Source organism: Zootoca vivipara, chromosome 7 (assembly GCF_963506605.1).
Source record: "Zootoca vivipara chromosome 7, rZooViv1.1, whole genome shotgun sequence".
Taxonomy (NCBI): domain Eukaryota; kingdom Metazoa; phylum Chordata; class Lepidosauria; order Squamata; family Lacertidae; genus Zootoca; species Zootoca vivipara.
Genome location: NC_083282.1, coordinates 75,351,582 through 75,370,709, shown reverse-complemented (window position 1 = coordinate 75,370,709; position 19,128 = coordinate 75,351,582). Strand labels below are relative to the sequence as shown.

The 19,128-nt window shown below is 42.9% G+C and overlaps 1 protein-coding gene across 2 annotated transcripts in view; it reads right to left on the bottom strand.

Annotated features, from left to right (window-relative positions):
* Nucleotides 1-1,452: 1,452 nt before the first annotated feature.
* Nucleotides 1,453-19,128, bottom strand: part of JPH2 (junctophilin 2) — a 62,475-nt gene continuing 44,799 nt past the window's right edge. Inside the window, exons 3-6 of one of the 2 annotated variants that reach the window (XM_035121608.2) lie at nucleotides 18,027-18,145; nucleotides 7,487-8,361; nucleotides 5,115-5,212; nucleotides 1,453-4,354 (exon numbers count right to left, since the gene is read on the bottom strand). In XM_035121608.2, the coding sequence (XP_034977499.1) occupies nucleotides 5,132-5,212; nucleotides 7,487-8,361; nucleotides 18,027-18,145 (1,075 nt within the window). In that variant the 3' untranslated portion in view covers nucleotides 1,453-4,354; nucleotides 5,115-5,131. Of the gene's footprint in view, nucleotides 4,355-5,114; nucleotides 5,213-7,486; nucleotides 8,362-18,026; nucleotides 18,146-19,128 lie in introns of those variants that run through there. The other variant, XM_060277281.1, reaches the window with a different exon arrangement.

Sequence of the window (19,128 nt, the reverse complement as noted above, 5' to 3'; positions counted from 1 at the left end):
GATGGCCATGTTCAAATATATAAAAGGATGTCATATAGAGGAGGGAGAAAGGTTGTTTTCTGCTGCTCCAGAGAAGCGGACACTGAGCAATGGATTCAAACTACAAGAAAGAAGATTCCACCTAAACATTAGGAAGAACTTCCTGACAGTAAGAGCTGTTCGGCAGTGGAATTTGCTGCCAAGGAGTGTGGTGGAGTCTCCTTCTTTGGAGGTCTTTAAGCGGAGGCTTGACAGCCATCTGTCAGGAATGCTTTGATGGCGTTTCCTGCTTGGCAGGGGGTTGGACTGGATGGCCCTTGTGGTCTCTTCCATGATTCTATGATCTCCCTGGGAACAGGGAGTGGACAATGGGTGTTGTTTAAATGGGGAGTGGACAATGGCAGCTGGTTCTTTAGGGCAGGGTTTCCCAAACTTGGGTCTCCAGCTGTTTTTAGGCTACAACTCCCACCATCCCTAGCTAGCAAGACCCAATAGTCAGGGAGGATGGGAATTGCAGTCCAAGAACAGCTGGAAGAGACCCAAGTTTTCGAAACCCTGTCTTACCGGATAGACCTTCCAACCTTCCTTCTTTGTGGTCCTGTTTGCACACTATTAGTAATATTACTGAAAAGGACTGACTAGATCTTACTTTATTTTTGTTTTATGTACTGGCAACAACACAATTTTTAACATTCCAGTTACCCTGCAGGTACTTTGTGCTCTACCTTTCATACTAGGGTAGATTTTAGCTGGTTTTAATCTGTACTGGCAGCTGGAACTTTTAGCTGAATCTTTTTTCCGGCAACAACAGCCTAACCTTTATAACTGAAGGGGGGGAGAGAGCTTGTGGGGTGGGTGTGCTTTTAAAGAAGGCTAAACTTGTCCTTCCCTGCTAGGGTAGCACTGAATAGTAGCTTTCCTACAGACTTCCAACCCCTAGAATATAGTTCCCGAGTTTTACGTTTTTACATAATTTTGCTTCAAGCACACGGTGACCTTACTATGCCCTAATTTGCCTGACCTTTTAAAATAAATAAATAAATAAATAAATAAATAAATAAATGCGCCTTTCTTACCCTCTCCTCGCACATTTGTTTTAACTCACCTACTTTCTCAGCTGGGATCAAGCCACTTTGTCACCATGAAACAGATCTCACGCATTCTGACTTAAGTTCTCACTAGCATGTTATAATTTGCAATTTATATAACAACCTGACACACAAATCGGTTGAACCCCAAATCTCTTGGGACATGATTCCACCTTATTTATTTCAACGGGAGAGGTTTTATTATGTATTCAAATGGTCCTATTGAAAGCTACGGTACTGAAAACGACTTAACTTTGACGGGGCTGCACCTAGATTTGTGGCTTGCAGTTTCTGTGGAACAAGACTAGTTAACATTTAACTTCAAATGCATAATATCAGAGATGTACCATTTCTAACAGCCACCAATCTAAAAATTTACAGTGGGTAATGTGAGCAAAAGAAAACATTTTATTATTGCACATAATCCAGCAGAACAACTGATGAAAACTCCTGGACGATATTATACAAATTGCCATACACTTTTAAAATTATTTTTTAAAAACTTGTGATTAAGGTGTGTTGCTGGTGGCGACGACATTTTCCGTTTTTGTAAGACCTGAAAAATTAAACAACAGAAACCTACTTTTGAAGGCATGCAAACTTGAGGTAAACCTGTTCCTGCTCGTGCTGGGAAGCAAAAAACCCAGCAGGCTTGTGCATACATTTGTTCTGATCCATTGGTTCTCTGAGGACGCCAGCACTATGCTGCGCACATGCAGCTCCCCTACCAATAAGACCTTTCCACTCACTTTAAAAGAGAGGACAGCTTACGAATGCATGTACACAGAGCCCCTTCCATTGAAGCAAATGAAAAGTCTCCATCATTTGTGCACCTGAGCTCACACGGGGCTCTGGATTTGAGGCATGATGTTTGTGCATTTTAAAAGTTTGTCACGGTCAAGCTCATCTTTGGAACAACGAGGGCTAGAAAATTGCCATTTTAAAAACACAGAAGGCTGGGGTTCTCGGGACTCTAGAAAGATACGGCAGGGAATATGAAAGTGCTTGGGAGCTCATTATCAAACGTAACCCGTTCTTGCTCTACTGGATTACTTATCATTACTTCTTGGAGGTAGGCCTGTGGCTACCTGTATGTAAACACAGCAGTTACTACATGTTGTAGCGACCAAGGGATAACCATGTTTGCACAAGCCCTCAGGATCTACATACTACACATACGGTTATGATCCAGAGAACTGCCCGAACAGTTCTGTACACTAAACTGCAGTCATGACGTGCCGAATGGCAAACTGCACATGAAAGTGATGAGTTTCAAAGGCAGCTTGGGATTTGGCATGGAGTTTCAGATGTTCAAATGAATTAAAAAACAAACAAACCCCACAGTGGATGCACACAGGCTTTGGGGAATACCTAAAGAAGCCCTGTCAATCCCAGTTCATATATTTATATATGCCACATAAAGTAAATCTACCTACTTTCCCCCATCACATTGTACGGAACAAAGCACAAGAATGAGACAGCAGAACATATTTGTATGAAGCAGGGTTTATGGGGTGGGGATGGGGTTGGCAACAATCTCTGCCTTTTTCAAAAGGACCAGATTTTGTGCTTCATGATAAATAAAGGCCACCGAGGTCTCTCAAAGAAAATACATACATAGTTATAAAGCAGTTTGCATACTGAAATTGGACATCTGGCAGCTAGGGAGCCAGGAAACAGGCTGTCACATTTTAAAAGCAAATAACAGCCTATTTGCTACAAACACCTTTAGAAGAGAAAAAGTAATCATAAAACCCAAGGCTGGGCAAATTGTTATCCCATGTTTTGCGGATGTTCCTCAAACATGGCTAAGCATTTTGCTGAAGCTTCTTCCAACACATGGGCTGCTGGGCAGAGATAATGTATTCCTCTTCCTCCAATTTACAATATAATTTGATTAAAGTAGAAAAAGCAAGTGGGAAAGGCACAAAATGTCATCACTCCTGCTTCCCAAATTCATTTTCAGCGACTTATGAATTCTAAGTAATCTGATCTGGAAAAAATACTACCCTGGTGTCTACCTGCTGTCTGTCTATGGCACCATATTTTATAAGCCTTTCACTGCTTGGTACCTGCAACTGGAGCCTTTCTTTTTAAACCCAACAATTTTCAAGTTCCTTTCTTCCACTTTCTCATTTTAACCAGCTTCTGCTGCACCAAGGAGTGTCAGCAAACATACAAGTTCACAGTTTTAAATAAGGCACATTTTAAAGCTTTTGAAACTGACTCAAAGTCTACGCTTTGTTTTAAAAGGAGGGGAGGAAAAACATCCAAACACATTTAGGGCTGATTCATGCATTACATTTTTTGAAGGATTCTGCATATGCCAGGTCATATGTGCATCTGAATACCCAGAGAAAAACATAATGTACAAAGTGAATCTCACGGCTGGTCTAACTTCTGGGGAATAGGCAACTTCCAACGACAAGAGGATGCCGACAAGGCACTGTTTAACTGAGCAATGACTTCATCTACCAGTACTTTGCGAACCACATTCAAAATGCAGCCCTTAGAGAGGTGGTTTCTTTAACTCTAAAAAAGATTCACTCTATCTAATTCCTACTTGGCAGAACTGCAGAGGATCCACTTCTAGGGACTGCTTATAAGACTACATTTAAGCATCCTTACACTGAAATCCATGGGTGTTTTCATTTTTCCCACTGTGGATTCACTTGGATCCTAGTGTGGATCCACTATTCAAGGAAATGGTTTTTGCCTGCTCTAAAATCTTCTGTACATAATTTTTTCAGAGTTATGCAGCAGCGGGGAGCATAACCTAACCTTTCCTAATTCTGGATTCATAACAATCTTGGTTTGGGTGGGAGAAGTTAAATCAACAGTTATAACAATTATTCCTGGCTGCTACATAGCTTAGAAACATGGTGTTCTTCAGGAGATTTTTAACGACGTGTCTTCCAGCGAAGCCTTGAATTTTCATGGTGGAATCTGAAGGAGAGACTGCCTTGTTTGTGTTTCCACAATTACAGATGAATCCTCGTTTCTTCAAACGGCAGTACAACAGTATCGATAAAGTTATGAAACTTTAAGGCAATTCTCATTCAAACAAAAGGAAGAATGAGGAGGGGGATGCAACAGTCAAGGTTTCTTCCTGCTGGGCAGAAGAGATTGTCTATAGTTGGGGGCCTAGGCTAACAAGCTCTTCTGAAGCCTTCTATGGAAGTTCATGACCACAATGCCAACACTGGGTTCTAAGCTCCTCCCTCTTTAGATGGTTCTGAATGGATGGTGTTATACCTCTGGCAAGGCATAGATCTCAGCAGAAACTTCTGTAAGAATAGAAATCAGCGAGAAAGAAAACAGGAGTAGCAATGGTTATAGAAAATATAATTATTGGTTTAAGTTAATGTTTAAGATGTCACACTCCCAAAAACTTTCAACAAGAGGTGTCAGGATACAGGAATTATTTAACAAGGAATTAGAGGCCTTCACCCAGCAAAAGTCATGGCTGAATTATTGCAATTCATTTTATGTAGGGTTTCACTTGAAAATGAAGCTACAGCTAGAATGCAGCCATTTGGTTGTTCTGCTCGTGTAACACCAATCCTGAAAGTGCTTCACTGACTGCCTGTAAGCTACCTGGCCCAATTCATGGTCCTAATGCTAGTATTTAAAGTCTGAGATGGTTTGGGTCTCATGTATTTACAGGAGTTTGTGTATATGAGTGTGGTTCTATAAGGAAGCTTTTGCAGCTTCTTGTTATTTTTTTATTCAAGATCTGAGACACGTGTGTGTGTGTGTATGTGTGTGACAGGGAGGGGGAAACGGAGAGAGGGTAGATCAATATCCTGTTGTGACCCTGTATGCCCATTTTCTTGGGACCAATCCCTCATTGAACTGCTTCTAAATAAACATGCACAGAACTGGAAGCTCTCCTCTTCTTCACAAAACAGGAAACAATAGTTGTGCACTGATGTGTAGCCAGATAACCAAGTTGTCCTTTTACAAAAAGGTTCCAAAGCGAAGTCTTCCTTTTCCAAAATGTCAAAACACTAGGGCACTCTGAGCCATTTCATTTGTCCCCCTTACCTTGTCTTAGCATCTCATCATGTCAGAAAATGGACAAATAAGATGGAGAGGCCAACATTCAATAGGATGACCATGCAAATGATGATTGTGTTAGGTCCCTAAGGAAAACAACAAGAAGAGTATAATGTTATCTACTGTGATTTAGAAGACACAGATGAAAAACTTCCTCACTTGTGAAAGCAAAAATAGTTCCGTCAATGGCTTTTATGCATTACAGCCACCTCTGTCAGAAGCAATTCATAGAGCAGTGGTGGGAACCTGTGTCCCACCAGATGTTGCTGGACTACAACTCCCATAATCCTTGTCCACTGACCATGCTGGCTGAAGCTGATGGGAGCTGCAGTCCAACAACATTCACAGAGCTGCAGGTTAGCCACCCTTGTCCTGCAGTAAGTCAATAGGGTTAGGATTATTTGCTTTCATTCCATCATCTCCACACCTAAACATTTGTGCAGGTCAGTCTCATGCCACCATATTTGGGGTAATGTTCATTTCAATGACTGGAGCAAGCTTGGCTAAAATCTTCATTTTGGGAGAAGCTACACATGTTGCATACCTGCCTTTCCTGCAGCTGTTAAGGGCACTGGAGCCCTGTGCACGGAAAAGAGGGTAACCAAATTTGTCTTCTGCAAATATACCACCTGAGGCATTTTCTATACTGTAGAGTGACAGCAGGAATGTAAACCCCTTTTTTACTGGCTCTGCTCATGTGAGTTTAGCATTAGCCTGTTTTTTTAAAAGCTGGTGAATGCTACACTCATATGTTTCCCCCACCATGGATATAGCCATACCTGTTCAATTTCTGCATGTCAGATACAGAAGCACGGCTAAGAGAAAAAGTGGGGGATTCTAACCCGCCACTCCAATACAGTAGCTGCTCTCAACCTGATGTCTTCCAGATATTGTTGGACTCCAACTCTAAACAGTCCCAGCCAGCAATTCCCAATAGTTAGGGATGGTTGGAACTGTAACATCTGGAGGGCACCAGGCTGGGAAGTTTGCAATATAACTTTATTGAGAGCACCCAACAGGGCTTACTTCCAAGTAACCATGCATTGGATTGGGCTTGTTTGGGATAAATAGCTCTGTTCTTGAAGGTAATATTTGCTGGCTTCTCTATCGGAATGATAAATTATCACTATATGAAATGATTAATTACACTGATGCGGTGTGATTTAGTTGTAATTATGAGCAGAATCATGTGCATTTTTTTATTCAGAAGCAAGTTCCAAGATGTTCACTTACTCTTCTGTGGGGTCTGCTGCCTTGGAGTGCTCTGCCTACCATTTGCTCGGCCTATTGCTACTCCTGAGTTCACCAATCATCAGCTACCCTCTATACTACCAGCCCCAATGAGCACCAGCTGCCATTGATGTCAACCCTGTTCTACAATCCAGGAACACTCACCCTAGTAGGAAGTCAACAAAGTTAAGATTTTAAACAAACCTCAACATGTATTTTAAAATGGCTGTGGTACTGGAAATATAAATAGCACATAATATATATTGTGTGTGTGTGGTGGAGAGAGAGAGGGAGAGAGAAATCTTCCGAACCACAAAGAAAACTTTACAGCTAGAAGATTGCTCTAGCCATTTTTTATTTTTATCGTTTGGCAGGAGGTGGAAAAGGGATAGGTGATATACACACAGAAACACCCCAAACTGTTAAAGGTAAAGGTAAAGGGACCCCTGACCGTTAGGTCCAGTCGTAGACAACTCTGGGGTTGCGGCGCTCATCTTGCTTTACTGGCCGAGGGAGCCAGTGTACAGCTTCCAGGTCATGTGGCCAGCATAACTAAGCCGCTTCTGGCAAACCAGAGCAGTGCATGGAAATGTCGTTTACCTTCCCGTCGGAGCAGTACCTATTTATCTACTTGCACTTTGACGTGCTTTCGAACTGCTAGGTTGGCAGGAGCTGGGACCGAGCAACGGGAGCTCACTCCATCGCAGGATCAGCAAGCCCTAGGCTGTGTGGTTTAGACCACAGCACCACCCGCGTCCCCAAACTGTTACACCTAAGTAAATCCTATCTGTATCTGGTAGTATTTATTGACCTGACGTAAAAATGTCAATTCACAGTACCTTACAGCCCCACCTGATGGTATGGAACACAAAACAATTCACACAGTACTGCAGTTTTGAAAATAAGTTTTCACATCTAGACAGTAGTCCAGATGCACGTATGTTGTACACTTATGTACCCACCTCGGTTTTTGTACATGAAAGCCATGTGGCACAAATGACAGCAGTGAAGCAAACGAGAAATTGAAAAGGCGATTCAGATTATTATTTGCTTCTTTTCCCTCCCCTATCCAGCCCCCAATGGGGAAAAAAACCACTCCCCTCTCCTTTATAAAGACCATGTAAAAGCACCTCTTCACGATCTTCCACCTCTTTCGTTGCTGCCTCTGGTGAAGAAACTTTCTTCACCACAACCTTGGGATCAGTTTTGGCCACCACCTTCGTTTCAGTTTTCCGTTCAGGCTTGCCTTCAGCTACAGCTTCGGCGTTCTCTTCTGCTTTGGGTTCTGGCGGCGGGTGTTGCTTGAGATCCTGCTTAGTTTCTGCTCCGAGCGCTTTTTTCTCTTCGTGAGCTGCTTCATGCTGAGAGACAGGTGTACCTCCCCTCTTTTGCGGCTCCACTTTGTGCTCAACGGCCTTCACATCAGCTTTGGGCTCTGGGGAACTTGGCTTGGCAGGCAACTTGGAGTCGGGGAATGATGCTTCCTCAAAGTCCACTGGGGGAGTAACCGGGGAGGTCCTCACAGCATAGCTGTGATAGCCCTGAAACAACGCAACCTCGCCTTCATGATGTATCCTTTGAAGAGGTTTGATCCCCATCTGGTCAGCAGCAACCCTCACGTGGCTAGGGCGGCTGGGGCTCCAGGAAGCAGGCCTACTGCCACCGGCCGCCTTCTCCGCAGGTGCTAGCAAAGCTTTAGAAGGTGTGTTGGGCCTGCTTCCCGTGCCGCTGCCATCCTTGCCGTGATCTCCATTCCAGCTCCCAGGGCTTTTCTGAGAACCTTGCTTAGCTCGTTTGGCCTCAGGTGGTGTTCCAGCTGGTGAAGGCGTTTGAGCGGGACTTTCTTTGGGCTTGGTGGAATCTTGCTCATCAACCTGAGGGCTCTCTGGAGGTGGTGGTGGAGGAGGTGGCTGTTCCACAGGTGATGGCTCTTCTTCAGTATTCTCTATATTCTCTTCGTTCTCCATGAGCTCCTGGAGCAGTCGCCTCTTCAAGTATTCAGGACCTAGAAAAGGCAAGAAGAGGTTTTTGAACATCGCCAAGAGACAGTCAACCAGCATGAAATCCCAGTGGAATTAGGAAGCATAAGGCAGAACCAAACCACCGGGGAAGGACCAAGGTTGCTTCATCACAGGCTCATCACCACATGGAGGGAAGAGAAGATGATCAGTTAAGGAAAAAGAAAGGGTCAATTCACCGGTAACCCCATAGCTGTGCTGAATGGGGTGGGGGTGGGGGGAAGGAGGCAGACCTTGCGAGCAGGAAGCTTTTAATTAAAAGCGAAGTAGTACTTAAAAGCCTTAGTAATGCTTTGTTGCTGGGCAGGCAGGTGCTACATTCACCTGGTCTAATAAACAATGGAGAATAACACAGAAAGCACTAGAATGCAACAATTAGGCAATGACATTGACTGAAGGGGCAACTCCAGAAACAAGTACCAGCGTGGAAGCAACCTACAATACAAGATCACATTACGAACACCAAGGCAATCTTGGGCATAGATTTTGAAACTTGCACATAAAAGATATAAATTCAATCCTAACTCAGCACTAGTGGAGCTATCACGTGATGCTAAGAGCACTTTGTATGCCTTTGTACAGGCATCCCCAAACTGCGGCCCTCCAGATGTTTTGGCCTACAACTCCCATGATCCCTAGCTAACAGGACCAATGGTCAGGGATGATGGGAATTGTAGTCCAAAACATCTGGAGGGCCGAAGTTTGGGGATGCCTGCCTTAGTGTATACCTTCTGACTGCTATCCATTTGGTAATAAAAACAGATCAACCCATTTTCAGAACCTAAGTGCATTGTGATTAATATGGATTTATCTTTTGATTTGACGCCTTGATTTCAAGTTGCATTCTTTTTCTTCAAAAATGAACAGTGGTCTCTCTAAAACTTAAAATATTATTTGGTTTGAAGCCAAACTATGCACTACTAATGGGAGATCGGTATACTAATGTTATATTTTTGTTAATGAAATGAAGCTGAGAGAAGGCTGCCAGTTCACCCACAGCCATGGCAGAGAAGGGTGAGAGTTAACCCTTCCTCTCATAACAGTTCTCTGATTTAAATAGGCCCCTTTTCATGGTCTGTTACTAGATTTGGAAACTGTCACAGAGACAGGAATGGGTGAATCTGCCAATTTCTATTTTCCCCAGTTTCTCAACTTTTCTGATCTTCAGTTCTCCACAGTTCCACATTAGTTTGCACGTTTATTTTATTGAAAGTCTTCATGAAAATTCATCAGCAAATTTCTCCTAATAAAAAGATCTTTGTATGCCATTCCGCAGCATGTACACATTTTCCAAAACAATATGAGAACAGAAACAGACATCGCATTTATCTGAATTTTCAATGCAAGTAATATGTACAAAAATTGCATATACTAGGGTAAAATATGCATATAAATGCATGTATTAATGAAGGTAACATGCACAAATGCATTATATTATAATAAACTGTTTGCTGAACTGTGTCCATTAGTCAAAACATGCATAAACATAAAGGGTAAAGGGACCCCTGACCATTAGGTCCAGTCGTGACCGACTCTGGGGTTGCGGCGCTCATCTCGCTTTAATGGCCGAGGGAGCCAGCGTACAGCTTCCAGATCATGCGGCCAGCATGACTAAGCCGCTTCTGGCGAACCAGAGCAGCACACGGAAACAGTGTTTACCTTCCCACTGTAGTGGTACCTATTTATCCACTTGCACTTTGACGTGCTTTTGAACTGCTAGGTTGGCAGGAGCTGGGACCGAGCAACGGGAGCTCACCCTGTTGTGGGGATTCAAACTGCCGACCTTCTGATTGGCAAACCCTAGGCCCTGTGGTTTAACCCACAGCGCCACCTTATTGGGAAAAAATAGCACTTAAATGCTTGAGCACTTTTATGACCAATTTTTTGCATAAAATTAAGATTGGAAAAATGAACAACTGTGAGAACCAACACTGACAAATCCCTTTGCCTCTACTCCCAACAGCATATTGAGGAAAAGCAACGGTCCTGAAGCCCATAAAACATTTTGATTGGCCAAATCTTTGTACATCCACCTGTACAATGATATATTTCACTGAAGAGGGCTGGTTGAGAGAAGTGCAGCGGTTTGTCTTTGGTGTGAAGAGGGCTGTCAGATGTGTGCATTGCTCACTAATAAGGTCACCCACCCGTGACACTAAGATCCTACTGAACACACTTGAGCAGTTGACCCGTCTCCATTAAACAAGGTGACTTCTGGATTCACATTTCATTCTATCCTCATCTGACTGGGTTGTGTCATCGTCTCCTAGCAGCACTGCCATCGGCTGCATTATTGTTTACATACTGGTAAGCCTTAGCTCAGTGCAGAAACTAAACAGCAAATCTCCCCCCACCCCCTGTCTCTCAAATGAACGTGCTTATGAACAGAAACAGAGCAACCAGCCTTAATTAGGTCCCAAATATTTGTGGGCAAAACTGAGCCAGGAAGCTCCTAGTCTACATTAAGGTCAGAGCACCGTCACACACAACCCTTAAATCAGTCGACAATGCCAATGTCAAATATGCAACGGCTGCAGTGCTAATTTGATTTCTTTCTCGCAATCTGGCCTGTGTTGACAGCATTTACACCTGGCACATCACCTCAGAGAGGGTCAAAGGCACATTTTAGTATGTTGTGCAAAAGCTGAAGTCTTGGGGGTTGTAGTGGAATATAATCTTTAAACTTCATATAGTTTCCATCTATATCCAGGACTGAGGAGTACCTCACATAATATAGAATGGAACAGAACAGAACAGAATTCTGCATCCAGGCAATTTAAATTATGCTTCAAGAAAATAAGTATTCTGTAACCCAGCAGTGGGGAACCTTTTTTGTTGAGGGCCACATGCCAATAAGGGGAATAACCAAACCAAAAATGGGCTGGGCAGCCCTTTTTATCTCTCTCTTTTTGCTCCCCCATACTCGTTTTTCTGTCCTTGCCACCTGCATGAAATTAGGTCAAGGGCTACATAAATTTATGCTGACTGCTACATGAATGAATATGGGGAAGCATAATTAGCAAGAGAGGAATATTTTTCCCCATAGAATTTCACTTCCATTGCAGTAGTGAAATTAACACAGGGGAAAGTTTCAAAATCAGTCAGGAAGAATTCATCACTAGTTACCTGCAAAACTTCAGTCCATATGGCAAGTTCCTCTTGACCCATCTTGAAAATGTCTTCCCCTATCTTATTTTGATAGTTTGTTAAGAAGATAGCTATACTCTTGCAACATATGAACGTATTGCTTTTAGACACAGACTGTGCATGGGCAAATATAATGATACTTGGAGGACATTTAGAGAAATTATAATGACTTATATACTCGTTGGAATAATAGTGGTACTTATTTATCTATACATCGTAGTGTGTTACAGTCTCAAGCACTCCCCCCCCCCAATTCTTTCTCTTTATTTGTTCACTGGAAAAAATCAATAAAAAAATAAAGGACAGCTATATGTACACAGCTGAGAGAGAAATAGCACCATTGAACACAAGGGACTGACATCTGATTAAACTTGCATTGAATTGCCCCGTAACTGGTAGCTTCTGTGCATATTAACTCAGAAGTAAGCCGACTGTGTTCAGAAGGTTTTCTGCCTCTCTAGTTAGTGGGTTTAACATTGGGGGTAACTTCCTGAATGGAGTTACCCCCAATGAATGCAGCAGGACTTACTTTCTAGCAAACACATATAACATTGAATTGTAATTGTATCTGCTACAGTACTCTGGTGGGAGCACTTATCAATAATTTGACTGGACGCTGTGCAGCCTGCCTCTCCAGCATAGCCACACCACTGAAGGATTTTTTTACAGGAAGAACAGTGACCAAGGCAGCTTCCAGACCAGTAGTTCGCTGAGGATTCATGTTGATATGTTTGCACAAAGACCTATGAGATGCTCTTGGAGCATAGAGGGCCACAAGATTGAGCAGGTCTCTTTGTTTCAAATTCCTGGGGGTAGTAGGAAAGCCCATGGGGAACATAGCTGCCAAGTTTTCCCTTTTCTCGTGAGGAAGCCTATTCAGCATGAGGGAAAATCCCTTTAAAAAAGGGATAACTTGGCAGCTATGATGGGGAACATGTTGCTGAAAACAAGAGGTGACCACTATATACCTGCAGCACTCAAATTATTTGAAGCCAAACCAATACCACAACTTCTCTATGGTGCCCAGGTGGGCCCCTTCTCTAATTTTGCCCCCCTATAACTTATACAATCCAAATTCCTAAGATTAGCCCTTCAAGTCCCAAAATGTGTCTCTAATGCCACCCTGAGACTAGAGACAGGCTTCATAAAAGTGGAGGCTAGAGTGTGGGTGACCATACTCAACTACTGGCTCAGACTATCTTTATTTCCCCTTGGCCTTGCCCCACTAATTATGAACGATGATTTTCAATCACATGGAAACAGACTGTGGTAACTAAAATCTCAACCTTGGGCTTCTCTCCAGGTTTTCTACTCAGCATGGGATACGAATAGGGTTGCCAGACTCAATAGAGGACAGGACGTCTGTGCCTTTAATTGCCCTGCTCTCTTTTGAGTCTGGAAACCTTAAAGAGAAACCAGCAGACCCTTTGTTTAATTTCCAAGCAAGGGGTCTGCCCGTTTCTCTTTAAGGTTTCCAGACTGAAAAGAGAGTAGGGCAATTAAAGGCACAGAAGTCCTGTCCTCTATTGAGTCTGGCAACCCTAGATACGAACAGGACAAAGCTCTCATAAAACAACGTGTTGCAAATACTGAGCACTAGTTGGATCTAGCCAGGATCTAGTTGGATCTAACTTTTATTGCCAGTGAATCCTCCAGGTACTCTGCCTCCCCTATGGCATATCTAGCTAAACTTGAAGTCCCTAAGCACTGGAAGGCCTTTACCTTGGCTCAATGTCATGCCCGTCCCTCGGATGTCCTTGAAGGCCGATTGCTTACCTGGAGAGGCAATGCTCCTGTGACTCTGGACAAACAGAAACAACAGAGCATGTGCTTCTCCAGTGTCTTTACTATAGAGACATTCGTACTAGCCTCATCTTACCATCCCTGGGTACTTTCTATACCTCCCTGCTGCTTTCAGATACCAATCCTGCTACAACATACATTGCCCGATTTTGCACAGCAGCGCTCAAAATTCGACGGATGACCTGTGCCACAAACTAAATATAATGAACACTCGTATTAGAGTGTTCTGTAGACCGATTGCTATAGTCTTATATATACTAACCTTTTACGCTCTTTCACTCTTGTCTAATGTTCCTAACCCTTCTTTTGGACTTAGCTTCTTTTGGATTCTTACAGACATACACACACACACACACAGTTTTAACTCTTTTTAGTTTGTTGTGTTTTTTGTTTTTAAGTGGTTTGTTTTGTTTTAAATGATTGTACCCCTTCCACCATATGCTGGTCTACGACCGTAAAAAAGATTTGGGGGGAAATAGGTTTGCCCAAAGTTTGCCAAAAGGTTAAATGATGTCATTGTGAACATGAAACCTGGAAGTTATACAACATTGCCAGCTAGTGGTTGCCATCCCAGTTTCCAGTGCAATTTTCTGCTACTTTTCTTATCAGACTTTCTGTGGTTAGAAAAGTGACAGGGCAATTGCACTATAAAGTGCAGGGTAATGGTCAGTTTTTGTCTGGAAGTGCCTGCGGACTGATGTCTGTGGCTATTACTTCTCAGGAAGGCTACATGTATCCCTATAGATTATACACTATAATGCAGATAAATCATCCAAACAAACCATGAGCAGTAAGCGAACAAACCTTGGCTGCAGCTCGTGGCTTGTTTGGAGCAAGAGAAACCATGTGCTTGGGTAGAAATGTAACTCTAAGCCAAACCATGGCTCAGCTCCCTGTACAGTGGCTGCAATTTCCTCCCTGTGCACCAGGACACTTTCTCGTTCACAGTAAGCCATGGATTGGCTTAGCGTTACATGTGAGCCAAGCCAAAGTCAAGGTACCATTTTATAATGAGGTGGTCAAGAAAATGGAGCTATTTCACTAATTATCCAAACTGTTTACAAATCTCTGTGATTCTACCGTAGAGCAAGAAAGAGGGGTGGGGGAAACCCTGCTATTTAAAGGATAGCTGAACGTATACATTTAATCCCCTGTAGTGATGTCAGCTGAATGATTAATGAGAATTCCGACCAAACTCATGTCATATTTGCATTTGCTTTTTATGATGGCAGCAGGAAACAGAATGACTTTCCGCCTCCAGAAGTCAATTTTGAAAGAGCATCTGAGAATCTTGTTCCAGTAAATAATGAGTTCAAATATCTGAAATTGAAGGGAGCAAATCCTGCCCAACATGTTCGCTCAGGGATCAGATAAAGGCACATCTCCTATGCCTGTGCGAGATTGGTTTGCATTTCCAATAATGACTACGGCGAGCTGCTTTCACTGACTGATCAGCAAGGATAATTTTAACTGGTGAATGAATATGAGAAAACCCAAACTGTCCCCCAGATGTCCCAGGAATAAAAAAGGAGCAGTGTCCATCAAGTACATTAGTGGCTGTGAATCTAGGCCATGTGACACCTACCCACTGCTTGTAATCCTGAAGGATTCTGCTGAAGCTGAAAGGAATATTTTCTGGCAGACAGATATATCTGGCACAGCCTGTGCTATGTGAGGAGAGGCCACTGAGGGCCAACGGGTGCAAGCAAAATCTATTAGTAAAACCCTGACCCTGTGCTTGGCTACTGTCTGTCCACAGGTAGGGATTGACTTATCAGTCTGCATCCAGTCTATATCACTTTTGCATGTGCTCATTCATAAATCAGTTTTGTCCTGTTTCCACGTCAATCTGCCTTTTTAAAAAAATAATAATAATCAAAATTAATATTTATAGAAAACGTACGCTTGGGGTGCCAGAAAAGGGAGGAGGCATTTCTACCCTAGATGTATGGTGAAGGAATACTGTTTTAAGATCAAAATATAACTATCTCCCTGACACCTCTCCCCTGGTTCCACAACTTTCAGCTGGGCTCCTGTAACAGAATAGAACTCAGCTGTACCTGTGGGGTGAGACTGCAGGTAGAATAACTCAGCACCTCTCACTTCCTTGCCCCTCTTCCTCTTCAAACAGACACTCACACAGCTCCTGCTTTATACAGGGTTGGGGTAGCCCCACATTTAGACAGACCTACTGCTGTCAAGTTTGGTCTATGGGGCTGGTCTAGACATTTCCTCTCCTCCCTTTGCACACCATCCAAATCTGCTCTGGAGGGTCCCTCAACCCCCCAGAAAATATTTTCACAGTGCATGGTGGGCTGGAGGGAACAGGGCGGGGGAAAGGAAGTTCCATTGTGTGCACAGAAATAAGCCGAGCGAGTGGAGCAGCACTGTATACAGCACTAGGGTTTAAAAGGGAATTGGACAAATTCATGGTGGAAAGGTCTACCAATTGCTATTAGCCATGATAGTTCAATAGTACCACTATAGAGGAAGTACACTTTGCATTAGGGCAAAGAATGAGGGATATTTTTTTGTCTTCATCCCCTGTTTGTGAGCTTCCTAGGAGGATCTAGCTACTTGGGGAGAGGGAAACTGAGCTAATGGACCTCTGGACTAATCCACCAAAGGTCTTCTTGCATGCTTATGGTCTTAAACCTCTGATAAAGGGACAAAAGCCGACTAAATTTCACTGGGTTGTTTTTTGTAAAAAAATCCAGTTAACATACTTAAGGTATACAGTAAAGGTAAAGGAACCTCTGACCATTAGGTCCAGTCGTGACCGACTCTGGGGTTGCGGCGCTCATCTCACGTTATTGGCTGAGGGAGCCGGCATACAGCTTCCAGGTCATGTGGCCAGCATGACAAAGCCGCTTCTGGCGAACCAGAGCAGCGCACGGAAACGCCGTTTACCTTCCCGCTGTAGCGGTACCTATTTATCTACTTGCACTTTGACGTGCTTTCGAACTGCTAGGTTGGCAGGAGCTGGGACTGAGCAATGGGAGCTCACCCCGTGGCGGGGACCTTCTGATCGGCAAGCCCTAGGCTCAGTGGTTTAACCCACAGCGCCACCCGCGTCCCAAGGTATACAGTACTATACACGTATGAAGAAATAGGGAACCTGTGGTCTTCCAGATGCTGACTATAAACCCCATCACCCCAGATCATTATCCATGCTGACTGGGGCTGATGGGAGCTGGAGTCTAGGAATCTCTGGAGGGCCATACGTTCTCCACTAATGCAAACCAAGACACCTGTGCCTCACTATAGCGTGTACAAACGCAGCATTCATGTGGTTAAAAACAAAGGGTTACAGAAAACACGAGGGGTTCCTACAGTATATTAGCATGTGGTTGCTATTTCAGAAATGTGAGAATCATCCTTAAGGCTGGATTTCTACACAACTGAATCAGTGGAATTCACTCCTGAGAAATTATGCATAGGATTGAGCTGCAAGTCTGTTCAATCATTCTGACAAAGCAGTGGTATAAATTGGATGCTGGTATCTCTCCTATACAATTCTATACCAAAGGGGCCCAGGAGGAGGAGGACTGTAAGATATTTATTTTAGCCATCCTGCCCTGCCTGCAGGCTCCCGTCAATCATAAAAAGACCCATTCAGGGCCATTTATTTCTGGCTGCAAGGAGGCTATTTGGAAGCTATTTCACCAGTTGCTCAAGCTCCTCAAAATAGCACTCAGCAGCAGACTAACCATTTGTAGACTCTCAGTTTGTGACATCTTCTTCTAAATAAATCACACAAACACACACACACACCAAGGCAAATACAAATCAGTGGGCTTTGGTATATTATTATACCGGTACTATTAAGGCTACTTTTCTATGAAATCCTCCTATTACCTCAGAATATATATTCCCTCTGATTAATCAACTGAAGTTTTGTTAGGTTGCAATCCTGTGCACACTTCCCTGTGAGAAAGGCCTATACACACTTATCTGATAGTAAGCCCCACTGATCTCAGTGGGACTTAGTTCTGAGTAGAGATGTATAGAACTGCATGCTAAATCAAGAAAAAAAGTTACAATTATATATATCTGTATGTGTGTCTGTGTACATACATGCATACACATGCCAATGTAACCCACACATTCAGGACTAGGGGTTAACCTTAAAGTGCTACATTCACTTGCTAAAAACATAAGTTGCAACTTACATGCGCTCAGCTTGCAAACATTCAGCTTTATGCACTTGGCAAAAGAAAATTTAAACAAAAAAGGGGGCAAACATCCGGGGAAAAAGATTTTGGCAACCCCACCTACCATTGAACCCAATGTGTTTTGACTGTACACAATTTTGGCTTTACATGATATCCCTGGAACGTAACCACTGTGTAAGATGACAGTTGCTGTAGTTCTCTGCTTAAATACTATTCTTGGCTGTGAAATCATGAGAAGTATAGAATTATGACATACGACATGGGCCAATTGCATGGTTTTCCTCACTCATTTGCATATGCCTATGCAATGTTTCAAGTCATTTGACAGCCAAGCCGCTTAGTTCAGCACCCCCTCTCCAACACATGCATGCTGCATTTTAAATGCCCTCCATTCAAACACTTCATAGGACTTCAGCTTATGGGCTGTGCTTTAGTAATGTCAACTTTGGCCTTTGGCTTTACTCTGCTTGGTACCTCACCACTGCTGAAAGTCAGCAAATCAAAGCTGGGCTGATTTCATTTCCTACCTGGCTGATAGAAATCCGGAGATAGTTCCCTGGCCATCGACCTGGCTAAAGTGGATTCATTGTTAGCTGCCACTGCTGCTTGCTCAGCCCCTTCTGACTTGGCTTTGGCATGGGCAGTCCTGTGGAGAGAACATCCAGCATGGCAATTAGTATTTCCAGTTGTTGCCAAGGCTGTCTTAGGCTGAGTTCCTCAGCCATTTATTCCAATGCGAATAGGACTTCCTTAATAAATGGTTTCATGATGACAGCCTTGCATGATGCTCAGTTCCTTAATACAGATGACCTTGCTTTGTAATTAATTACGGTAATTAATTATTTTAAAACATAAAATAAAAGGAGTAAGGGGGAATGAAAAATACATATTGTCATGATATACATTTTACTAGCTTGTTGATTAGTAGAGCCAGCTTTTGTATTTATATTTATGTTGCAGTGTTCATAGAAAAGTATACTGTTCAACATTTTCTTGTGTTTTATTACACCAGTACATCATAAAATAAACTCCACTTCTCCATAGGCTGGTTAATAATTTGTCTCCCTTCCTGTACTCTACTATATTGGGCAGCTTGACCATATGGAACACTTCCCATATCTTCATTATCCAGTCCTGCAATGTTGGAGCATTTACTTTTCTCCAACAGTGATTAATTATCACATGGGCAGCAGTCAATAAATGTGCAATCATTGATCTACCTTGTGGGAAAACAAAAACTTTTACATATCTCAAAAGCACAGATTTCCTGGTAAGTTATATACTGTTATACTCTCAATTTCCACTAATATAGTTACCTTGCTTATTGTCCATAAAGCAAAAATAAGCTCCAAGTTTCTACAATTCCTTATTTTGAAAATAATTCACAATTTGATCCCCGAAAGATTTATGACACCTATATATAGTCTGCTTGCAATAGCAGCTTGCTTGAAAAACCAACGAAGTCAAAAGAACATAAGGAGAGCCCAGCTAGATCAGGCCCATGTAGTGCAACATCCTGTTCTCACAGTGGTCAACTAGATGCCTGTGAGAAGCATGCAAGTAGGACCTGAGCCCAACAGCACTCTCCCCTTCTGCAGTTTCCAGCAACCGGTATTCAGAAGCATTACT